Source organism: Neopelma chrysocephalum, unplaced genomic scaffold, assembly GCF_003984885.1.
Source record: "Neopelma chrysocephalum unplaced genomic scaffold, ASM398488v2 Primary Assembly neopelma1_147, whole genome shotgun sequence".
NCBI classification, from domain to species: Eukaryota; Metazoa; Chordata; class Aves; order Passeriformes; family Pipridae; genus Neopelma; species Neopelma chrysocephalum.
The window spans coordinates 4,489,671-4,501,723 of NW_020897809.1; the positions used below are offsets into that span (position 1 = coordinate 4,489,671).

Here is a 12,053-nt window from a genome sequence, read left to right on the forward strand (position 1 = left end):
AATCTAAAAACCTGAAGAGATCTGAAAATGAGGGATGAACTGCCCCTGTAATTTTAGATGTTTTATTATTTTCTAAATCATTAAAATATATATGTACAAAAAGCTTTGAAGTATCAGACACCAGCAGACCACAGTTCTCCCATATATATGTAACTGCTCAAGTATAGTCTGAACAGTTGTAGTGTATATCTGCAATATATTATCTAAAGCATGTGTATTAAAGACATAGGATGATAAATTTGGTATTGCTGCAATGTTTCATTGAACTATAATAGTCAGTTAATGTTATTAAAATATGAAACTATTGTATCCTTGAGTGAAAGCGTTCCCAAAATCTGCGAAAAAAATAAAAATCAATCATTCCAAGAGCGGATATCTAACGATTTATTTTCTCACATAAAATTAGAGGAGTTATTTGTCAAGCTGTGTTTTGAAAGACAGCCAGCTATTACACCATTTTAAGGCATTTTCAAATTTGGGGAACTCTACTTTCCATGGGCTTTCCAGGCTGGGAAACCAAAGCTGTTTGTAAGCAGTGCAGCTCCCCTTGCCCAGCTACAGTGCTCCACACAGCCTGCCCTGGGCTGCTCCACACTCAGCAGTAGGGAAGTGCTGCTCTGTCAGACGAGACACTCCAACGTCACAATCACCTAACGAGGCCAAACTCTGCCTTGAAGCATATCTTCGTTATTCACCAAGGCAGATTTTTTCTTTTTTTTTTTTTTCCTCAGTCTTGGTAGGTTTTGGAACCAGCCCCTGTGACTCAGGGATAGCGCAGCTAAAGCCCTTCTGATTCTTTGCTCTTTGCCCTCCGGTGACACTGTGGGAACAGTCAGATATGCAACCAACACAGCACTTCAGGCTGAATATACCCCTTATTTACAGAGCCCTACACGCACTGAACAGCTTTATATACCCTATTCTAGCAACTTCTAGTGTCTGAAACTAAAAGTCATGGACAGGTCTGTGTGTTCCTCACATCCATAAGGATTGTTCTAGCATCCCAAGCACATTACATGGTTGCTCTGCCTACTGCACAAGTATTACGTTCCATGGGACTAAATTAGGATATGTCGGATTTTCCCCTCAAACTACTCTATTGTTTGTAAGAAAAGTCAATTTTTTTTTTAACTTTGTAAAATAAATATTCTCAGATTCTCGCCCGTTATTGCCAAAAATATAAGCCTAACACAGTTCTGGGATGGACACAGAGAGGGTTTCCAGGCACTTCTCTTTGCAACCTTTATATTTTTCTTTTTTCTTTTTTTTTTCCTTCCCCCGCCCTTTTTTTTTTTCCTTTTTTTTTATTTTCTTAAAAGAAGACAACAACTCATTGGACTCTATAAATAAAAAGTGGAGATAGTCCTGTGGAAAGGGAGAGGGGCCTGCACCCCTCGCTGGCAGGCGGCTGCAGTTCCTCCCACCTCGTCCTGTCCCCCTATTTGCACACAAACTGGTCCACGATCTCTGTGCACAACTTGCATTTCACGTAGCAGCACCAGTGGAACTTGCAGTGGCAGCGCTCCCTCTGCACCGTCTTGAACTGGTCGTACCCCCGGCCGCAGCACATGAGTTCACAGCCGTCCATGCCCTCCGAGGTCTTATTGCACAGGCGGCCCTGGGTGCCCAGGGAGCCGGTGCTCTCGTTGCGCACGCAGTAGTCGGGGCTGGGGTCGATGTACACCAGGTCGTGGATGGTGGGGGCGTTGAAGCGGCTGTTCACCTGCACCAGCTTGCCCCGGCTGTTGAGTTTCATGGCGGCGGCGCTGTCGTATTTCTCCTTCAGGGCATCGCCTACCTTGCGGAAATCGGCCAGCTGCAGCCAACAGGTCTTCAGGCTACAGGAACCGGAGACGCCGTGGCACTTGCAGGCCACGTCAGCCAGGTTGTACACCGTCTGGAGGAGTCAGGGAGAGAAGCAAAAATGATGATGAAAGACTAGCGTGGCTGTGAAAGCATTTATTCCCCTCATTTCCTGCCCTCTGTCGTATTCCCACTGGCCCTTCCATTGTATTCACCTCAACATTCTCTCCCCCTCCTCCAGTACACTGGGAAGGAAGAGCAAGTGAGCTGATACACATGCACCTCCATCACCCCAAACAGCCAGGAGGAGGAGGGGAGCCCTCTCACCAGCCTCTCCCCACCACCGAGACAGCCACAACAGCACACACACAGCCCAGACAGCAGCATCAGTCAGGCTGCGCTCAAATTTTAGGAATTTGCTCTCACGCCAGCAAAGGATTTTGCTGTTTCATTGAGAAATGTAAAACATCCCTTTATTTTCTATCTGAGTTACTCTCCCTATTGATCTCTGCTTGAGGCTGCAATTAGGGAAAGAGTTAAGATTCCTCTTGCTCCTGGCTCAGCTGCAGCTGATTGTCTACTCTTGGCTCGGCATCCTCCTCCTATCCCAAATACTGCTCTGGAAGAGAGACTTCATCCAAGAAGAAACCCCCAAACACCTATGGGTGGAAGACAGAGCTACATAGCAATATCCTCTTTACAAAGCTTTGGCAGCAAAACCTTAGTCATTTGCCCTGTACAAATAGAAATAAGAGTCAGTGTTGACACTGCCCCAAAAATCCTGGGGTCTGACACATTAGATGATACTGTAGACAACTTCCACCCAGCAGTTACAGAGAGTTTTAGCGCTGCCAAATGGCACTGCAAAGATGAGGTTGAGGAAGGAAAAACTGCTCGAGTCTCCGTAAGCAACTGTGAAAGTGTAATTTTTCTTCTTGGTAATAGTAATTGGCCTGTCCATTGCTTCCAGACACCTTCCTCTTACATTTAAATACTATTAATTTTCAATTATCTTTCATCCTTCTTCACCTTAGAACACAAGTGTAAAGTCTCCAGCCGACTATTGCTGGCACTTCAAGCTCTAGGAAAATAATGATTTTGGCTCTTCACATTGAGAGTATTAAAAAAAAAGAAAAGTTTACACCCATTCATTTAAGGCATTTTTGAGATTAAAGAAACCATAAAGACATGTTCAACCACAGAAGACCATGTTTCCTAATAGCATGGAGAAGCTCTTTTACATCCTCTTAAAGCAGGGAAAGAAAAAAAGTCAGAACAATCCTGCAGCACGATTCCAGCCTGGGAAGCCCAGCACATCCCTCCTCCTTCCAACACACACTGTCCTGGTTGGAAATACCAACTAATAAAATTCTGTTCTACAGAGAATCCACAGCAAGCAGGGCACTATTCATGAAACAATACAGAGGGAAACACAACAAGCTTTGGTTCCGGCCTCCCCCATGAGGAAGGCAATAGGACTGTCAGACAACCAGAAGCAACACAAATTCCTGTATTCCCCACCCACCCACACCCTGTATTTGCTGTCTTCTTGTTCTGTGCATCAAAACAAAGACAAGCCATGGTGGTTGGTCCATGCCTCACCGAGGCACATCTTTCCTGAAAAGGAGGGACGCGGAGGAGAGCGGAGTGAGATGCTGTTCTGCAGTCACTTACCCTTCTCCCAGCCTCGTTGTTGTGCAGGTTCATCATGATCCGGGCGCTCTCGTAGGAGCCTCGCTGGTAAACTCTCTCACGCTCCCGGGCGTCCACGAATTCCTTGGCAAAGCGGTATCCGTACTCGATGTTATCCCCGCAGCCACCCCAAAGCCAGTCCCGGGGCAAGTCCTTGGGCCGTGCAGCTCGGCTGCAGCCACAGGAGGAGAGCTCTCCCTCCCGGCAGGCGCGGCTCATGGCATTGACCACGCCGGCCGCGCTCACCGCGTAGGTGAACGCCGTCTCGCGGCTGCCTGCGCAGAAAGACAAGTGGTGTTAGGGGAGAGCCCACGCACACCGCTCCCTGCCCACTGAGGAGCTGGGAGGACAAAGGCTCTCCAGGAGCCACCAAAAACTGATATGCCTTCTAAAAGTTGGAGTAACCCTGAACCAAGCCCCCCAGAATGTCTCCACTCTGAAAGAACCAAGCAAAACCAACCCATTAGAGCACACACAGTGTTTGCGAAGAGCAGAATTCGCTCGTTATTCATGTTGGTGAAAGCCTGGATGAGAGGGCAGAAAGGAGGTGGGTCAGGGCTGGAGCACAATGCCAGCGGGGCCAAAGCGGCCATGCCTGCATGTGAGGGGCGGGAAGGGAAACAGGCTTCCTGTCTTTCAGAAGAAAGAGATGTTAAATACAACTTTTAAACGTCTGGTTCTTAAATTACTACTTCTCAAACATGATTGATGCACTTCACCCACTTGTTCCAATTTATTTAAAGTTCAAGCATTTTACAAAGCCTCCTGGTATCAAAAGAAACGTGCAGCAGAGCAACACACAACTTTCCACCCTACACATTAGCCAGACACTTCTGTAGGAGACTATTTAAAACTAACGACAACCTGTGCTGTTTAGTATCCACCACTTGAGCTCATGCGAATATGGCAAGTGAGTCCACGGACAATCATCTTTACAAATTACAGGGAAGCAAAAGCCTTTGGCACAAGGCAGCCTTGAAGGTTTTCTCCTGCATCTGGTGCCCTTAAATGGAAATGGAAAACCTCAAGTTTCAAACTTTCGGAAGAAAAAGCTACAATACCCACAACGTAAGACATGGCCACGTACCATCCTACTGACAGTATCTAGTCCCACCTTATTTAAAGTCTGACTTTCCCAAACACTTTTCCAAGGCTGCCACAAGTTACTACAACTAGCAAAGCTTTCAGACAAACAAACACAGAACTTGCACCAAAGAGCACACTTGAGGTTTGCTTTTCTTCTTAAGAGAAAGCATCCCAATGGGTCTTTTCAAGAAAGATTCCCAGAATGACTGAGAATAGACTAAATATTTTTTTTTCTGTTTATAAGTTAAGTTTTATTCCTAATGTTTAGTCCAATGAATAAATCAAGCTAGCTTTATTTTGATTTTACATGATTTTTCTCAAGGAACAGCATTGGCCTTCATAAAATTAGGGCAAGTTTTGGGCAAGTCATGTATATTCAGCCAGCAACATTTTGAGGCAAAAACTCTTTGTACAAGATGCACCATGACAGGTCAAATCTAGTAGGAGCTTTCAAGCACTTATGAAACATAAATAATTTGCAGTTTGGTCCGTATTTATTATCAAGATGACACCATGTTCAGAGCAGCTTTGTTAATATAACAGCTGTCCACTGGATTATTTTAGTAATAGATGCTGGTTTTAAATGGGAAAAATCAGAAATCTTATGTTGGGAAAGATGAGATTTAAGGAAGATGAGAAGCACTTTTCTACTTTAGTTACAATGATCTATTCTCACAGCCACCTGTTCATGGAGGTATTTACATGAATTATGGGTATAAAGGGTTACAGGAGTAGCCTTTTCAGTTAAAAATAATTGGCTTTATGCAGTGACTTAGGCCTTGCATTTACTGCAAACTATAGCAGGGGGAACCTCATACAGATTTTAACGTTCCCCTTTGCTCTGTAACACATATTTTTGGATTAATTTCTTAAGCAAAATTTCCACTAGATTGAGAGGAAAGAAACGTGGTCTGCTTTGGACCACAGGACTCACCTCTTCCGTTCCATTTTTGTTCTTTTTCATGTTTCGTCAGCTCACGCTTTCACATGGTTAACTATGTCTCCTATTGCAGGATTTAAACTCATAAAGCTGACTGGTTTTGACTAATTTTCATTATTAATTTGGAACAAATCTTGAAGAACTTACTCTTAGTGGGAAGGAGAAAGAAAGGCTGGGGTACAGAAAGGAGAGTTGCCCACAGTTTCCCTCCTTGAACATTAAGGCAAGTTATAAAATAGCATCAGCTGCTGAAGTAGATTTCAAGCCAACACTGCCTCAAGTCATCGACCTAGGAACACACTAAGAGTGATGGTTTCACATGGATGAGTTACTCTGACTTTTTTTTTTTTTTCAGTCTTCAGGCACAACTGTGCTTTCCTTCACTGTCAAACATATCTGTCTTTTCCCACAGTCCAGGATTTCTCTCTATTGTAGCCATGGCAAGGAAACACACATTCCAAACACGTTCAAGTCCCCTCTCTCCCATATATATAAAACATAGAAATGGAACTGTTCAATATACACACACTGTAGGAAGCCACCCACAGAGCAAGGAGCTGAGCTTTACACTTGATCTGAATAAGTCTGCAAGAACAGAACAACTTTTTTTTTATATACCTGAACAGAAGATACAAAACATTCTTTGTCTTGTACTTTAAAAGTATTCAACATCAGGCTAAAGGCAGAATAAACTGGACCCCAAGTACACGGAACTGTTGGGGGAGGACCCAGTTATTTTATTTTCTGTGTGCAAAGCCCAAGCACAGCCTGCCCAGAGCTGATGGGCACGAGATGGGGCAAGGTGGGGAAGGCAGGGAGGACCACGGCCTGACCTGGAAACCAGCAGCCAAGGAGAGCAGTGCAGAACACAAGTCCTAAAATTTTACAGTTCAATAAGCCACAGAGCAAGTTTCCAAATCCAATGCTAGGTTTATTTGTACAGCTTTAGCTAACTGTGCAGGGTAAATCCTGGAAGAAAGACTGTCCATTGACACATGGGGCCATGGCTGTGCTCTGGGGCAGTGCTGTGCCCGGGCGCTCTCTGGGGCACAGCCAACAGCAGATGGCAAAGCCCTCCCAAACAATGTGCATTCAGACCCTGGCTGTCACCTTGCACACTGGTGAGAGTAAGGAGTGTCTGACAGTGCCTGACACGCCAGGGTATGGCAGGCTGAAATAAATTGAATCAGGCTCTGAAAGTGCCCACTCTTCCTTCCCCTCAGAGGAATACCAACTGGTCATTACTGGGGGTCAGCGTGAAATAATACAACTGTCACCCACACCACTTTCCTTGCTCTCAGTGAACACACTCTTTACACTCTAATTCTTGAATATGGCTATTAACCTTGCTTCCATCTGCAATTAGAATAAGTGGCTTAATTACATGATGAATTGCTGTGTAGACATCAGCTAATACAGTCATATTCATCAGAAGGGTGCGGCAAAGTTATTAAACTTGAAAGAAACTACCTTTAAATAGACCTGTCATACTTGGGGAAGGCAGAAACAACTATTCCAGAGACAGACACCACAAATCATGAGCCCAATCATGAGCCCAATCCTGTATACTTCTTCACTCCAACAGTCCCCCTGAGCTAATTTTCACTTGCTTGGATAATAAATAAGGGCTGAAGGATGAAGGCCTAAATTTTAAATGGATTATTTTTCTGACATTTGTTAGATTACTAGAACAGAGAGGTGTACTGAAAAAGCTTTCTTTCATGTTACATGTGTTTTTAGACTTCTGCTCGGGTAAGGTAAAAAAACAAACTCTATGGGGGGTTAATACTGTGCTTGCAAAAAGCCTAGGGAAGGTTGTTTATCTAAAATCAGCTGTTCCAATTCGGTACTTCCACGCAATAGATTTTTTTCTATTTGTCTGACAATCTCCAAATAAAAACTTCTTTTAATAAAAATTGAGACCAAACGTGAATTGATATATTCCTTCAACTTTAACTGGAGTCAGCCCATTTACAGATAAAACCTAGACTGAGACCCATTTTAAAACTTTTTTGTTTAAAGCAGCACAGAAAAACACTGACATAAAAGCTTCACTTCACAGCTTCAACTAAAAAGCACTGCTGAGTTTGTCAGTGTATTGATCACTACTTAAAAAGATCACAGGTATCACCCAGAAAACAGGCGTTTTTCAGTTGATTGCAGTCTGACTTGGGAAAGTCAGAGGGAAGTTTCACCATGGATCCAACTCAACAGCACTGGTTAAAATTTTGCCAAGGCCTTTAAAATACGATGAGGTCCTTAAATGCCAGGAAAGGCAGGCAGCACATGAGCACTGGAGAAGCCCATTTCAAAGAGGAGCTGATAGGGAAAGAGTTGGGTGTCCACCTAATTGTGATAAGATGTTAAACAGGAATCTGTCTCTCTTTCCAGCAGTGTGATTACGTTAAAGGTGATTTATAAAGACAATCACATATTTTGCCCTGACAGAATTGCTTTCATAAAAATTGCCCTGCTACAGTACCTTAAAAATAAATCTGTTTTCTTTAAAAAGAGGAAAAAAACCCCTATATCTGGAAATAAGCAAGGAGGAATTGCCTATAAACACTAATCGACAGAGCAGCAATTTTCAGTTAACCTCTGGACCAAGAGCGATTTATTATGCAGCCGCTAACTTTGGAACTAGACATGGACATCTTTAATTTTACAAGACGCTGCTGGTTTTAATTCTCTTAGGTTGCCTTCGTTTTGTCTCAGGTTCAGTTAAAAAGAGATTTCAGGGCCTCATTTTCCTTTCTCCTCTATTCCCATATGCAAATACATATTCCTACTTTGTTTTCCAAGACACATGGCTGGACAGTGGTGGGAAATCACCTCCAGCTAAAAATAATCCAATTCCTTTGCCAACTTTTAAAAACACTTGATTGTATACAGTACTCAGTAAGAACCTGGCAAGAGCTTCAAGTGCAGAACAGTGTGTGCCATACATATCCTTAGACAAGAGTTTAATCATAAAGATGTTGCTTCCTACCTATCTGCATGACTCTGCCAAAAACAGAGTTGTTGTCCACAGTGCTGCAATTCCATCTTCTATGTCTGAACTGATACTGGCACTCCTTAATGCCCGTCTTTGCACCCTCTCCAATGAACTGCATATGGTCCTGATACAATTGGCAGAGTTTCTTCTGTCCTTGGGAAAGCCCTGCTAGCTGGCTACATAGTGGCTGGGCTCCTATTATATACACCTCTGACATCTGAACAGGGTTCATGGGGTTCATGGGATTCATCCCTAAAGACCTGCATAAAGAAAGATTTGGATTAATAAACAGAAGACTCTAAAATAAAATAAATTTTTTTTTTTAAATCTTTAAATCCCAAACAGAACTGTATCTTATACATAAGTATACAACTCCTGGTTTTGCTAATAGGTGAGAAAAAAAACCTAAACAAACTTAAATATGAAACTTCTGTTTTAAGGACAGGACAGAAATTATTAGTTCCCATCCATGTGGTTATCACCATATATTAGAGACTGAAGCAAGACCCAGACTTGGAAGACTTGCATCTAGGCAGCCCTTTACCAGCTTAAATTGGCATAGTAAAAATAACAGAAGCTCCAAACAATTGCAGGAAAATAAATAAAGCAAAAATGAAAAAAGTCCCCCAAACCCCAATTTGTTTTAACACATATTTTACATTTAAATCTGGACTTTTAAATCTCTTCTACTAGAAAAAAACAGGGAAACTTTTAGCAAGCCAGGAGTTAGAAACTTGCTACAGACCACTTCTAGCTTCTTCCGAATGACAACACAACAATACAGGCAAGTACATTCACTGTAAACAAAATCAACTTTGTTTTCTTAATTCTGAAAGTGCTCTTCACATGATATATTTCAATTAAAAAGTGGCCATTAATCCACAAAGGATCACTTGAAAACAGCAGAGAAACACCTATTTCAAGAACTCCCAACATTAAACTCTATACAATTTGCCAAAGCAGAAATTTAAATGTACTTCTTTGTAACTAAATATATTTGTAAACATTTGAGTTACAGAAAACTTCAAGCCAAAACTTTAATAAAAGTTTTTACTTGTAAATCAGCATTCTCTCTCATACATGCAAAATTTCTAAGTGACTTAAAATGGCTCTTTTAAAAGAGAGGCAATTCTAGTAATAAAAGATGATAAAATCCACAGAGAATCTACCGTTCAGCATTCTCAAAACTGTATTGTACAAGACGAGATGTTGCACATTTACCCTTATTCGACAGACCCGTTCATTTTACTACACAACGTACTACACCGAGCACACCACTCCCCAGCTGCCTCGCTCCAGCGGTACTCCCTCAGAAACAAAGTACATAAGAAGCACACAGACATTTAAGCAAGCAAATCTTGACACCCCCTTTTAAAATCAAGTCGATACGAGATGCTTACCACCAAGAGCTGGCTTCTATTACAACCTGGGTAAAAGAGGAGAAAACGGCCAGAGCCACTACGAGGTACTGAGAAGCCATTGTACTGCCAACTGTCCCCACTGCACCTCCGTGGATTAATACTGCACTGGATTTCTAGAGGGGGGAGAAAAAGGATCAGATTGTTTATTGCTCCTCAGACCATTTTCGAGCATTCAAGTTTAAACAACGGAAGTCTCCGGGCCCCTTTTAACTTGACTCTGCCTCGCCGGCCCTTCTCCCCGCCGAGGCTCTGGTGCCAGACTCAGGCACGTCGCGGCTCCCGCTCCACCGGGCAAAACCCACCCCCGCACCCCCACCCCGCCCGCGGACACCGCCTTCCCGGGGCGGCCGCCCGTCCCTCTGCCCCGGCCCCGCCGCTCCCGCACCCCGCCCGCGGCGGGACGGCACCGGACGGGACGGAACAGCGGCCCCGGACACGGGGGACCCCATCCCCGCTGCCCCGGGGCGACAGGCGACGCGCGGGCCCCGGGCCGGGCATTACCCCATCGCTCCCCGCGCCGAGGCCAGCTCACGGCTGGCTAAAGGCGGCTTCAGGTTTGCAAAGCGAGCGCAAGAGGGAGGGAAGAGGCCAGTGCCTCGAGGGGTCGGTTCCGCGGGGGTCCCGACGGCTCCCACCCGGGGACGATGCGGCCGGTCCTCGCCCTTCCCCGCCGGCCGTGCAGGGAGCTCCCCGCCGTCCCCTAAACCATCTCGCCGCAGCCTCCGGGCTCCCGCTGTCCGCGATCGCCGAGGCAGCGCCGAGCTCCGCGCTGGCGCCGCGGTGACTGCCCCGACGGCAGCCCCGGGGCCCCGCCGGGGCAGGTACCGGCCCGGGGAGGTACCAGGAGCGACAAGGAGCGGCTCCGCGTCCCGACCAGGCCTCCGCAACAACCGGACTGCCGTCTTGGAAGTCAAACGCTTCCCCCGACAGGTCCCGCGATCACCGTCTGGTCCTCACACGGGACTCTCTCACTCGCTACCCACAGCCATTCCCGGGGTTTATTTCCCCTCCCCTCGGAAGGGGGGGGGAAAAAAAAAGAAAAAAAAAAAAGAAGAAAAAAAAAAGGACATTTCGACACTTGGGGGCTCCCTATTCCCTATTCATTCTCCAAAGGCCCTTAACGCTGAATTGAAGGTGCTCTTAATTCTAATTTATTTCTGTTTGCGAAGGGCCGGGAGGAGCGGAGCGCTGGCGGCGGGACCGGACACGGAACCTGCCCGAGCACACGCGGGAAAGCTGCCACAGCGTGGGGACCCACATGCGCCGGGGCTGCAGCCCGGGGGCGAAGCCTCCCCGCGCCGTGCGGGTTAAACATCTCCTGCGCGGGGGAGTTGAGCCCCCCAGCTCAACTTGGGGTGGGTAAATGGGGGGGGGGGGCGTAAATGGGGGCCGGTCTCCCGCAATCCCGGGGCTCAATCCCGGGAAAGGTGCGAAAGCCGAGAGCGTATTGAGCGACGGACGCGGTGTGCGCGGGGCAAGCAGCGACATCCAACATCCCACAACGTGTTGGGCTTTTTTACGTCTTTTAGTTCTTAGAATAATGGCAGTAACAAAGAAACGCCATGGAATTGCCCGAGCCCCGAGGAGGTTGGAGTCGCCGGTGCCCATGCGGGACCCCAAGAGCTGTGCAGCTGCCCGGCCCGGACGCGCCGAGCTGCCTCGACGGGGCGGGCGGCCGCGGAGGGAGCTGGTGACCGGGACAGCGCCGGGAGCTGCAATACCCGGACGGCGGGGCCAAAGGGCACTGCCCTTCCAAAGGGCCTGGGTGCTCCCCTGGGCTTGGCCGTCGCTGCGCCGGAGCCCCCGAGCCCCGTGGCGGCGGCCCCCGGGGAGCTGTGGCGTCCCACTCCCAACAGGGGGCGGCCGCGCTCGCCGCAGCCCCGGGAGGCGACGGAGCCGGGCGACTTCTGCCCTTCCGACGGCACCTCCCGCGCCTCATCATCGCCGCAATCGCCCTCCTCGTCCTCTAACTGCGGCGCTGAGTAGCGAAGCGGAGGAGGCACCTGCGCCCGGGGCCGCGGGCGGGGGCCTGGCCCCTCCAGCCCGGCCCTTCTGAACCAGCGACTGACAAGCTGCCACCAGAAACAACACACACAAAAAAGCCAACAGTTAAAAA

General features: G+C 46.8%; 1 protein-coding gene across 2 annotated transcripts in view; it reads right to left on the minus strand.

Moving 5' to 3' along the window:
* Positions 1–716: 716 nt before the first annotated feature.
* Positions 717–12,053, minus strand: part of WNT5A (Wnt family member 5A) — a 13,042-nt gene continuing 1,705 nt past the window's right edge. The window contains exons 1-5 of one of the 2 annotated variants that reach the window (XM_027700798.1): positions 10,573–10,755; positions 9,917–10,050; positions 8,511–8,776; positions 3,478–3,770; positions 717–1,897 (exon numbers count right to left, since the gene is read on the minus strand). In XM_027700798.1, the coding sequence (XP_027556599.1) occupies positions 1,439–1,897; positions 3,478–3,770; positions 8,511–8,776; positions 9,917–9,996 (1,098 nt within the window). In that variant the 5' untranslated portion in view covers positions 9,997–10,050; positions 10,573–10,755 and the 3' untranslated portion in view covers positions 717–1,438. Of the gene's footprint in view, positions 1,898–3,477; positions 3,771–8,510; positions 8,777–9,916; positions 10,051–10,572; positions 10,756–12,053 lie in introns of those variants that run through there. The other variant, XM_027700797.1, reaches the window with a different exon arrangement.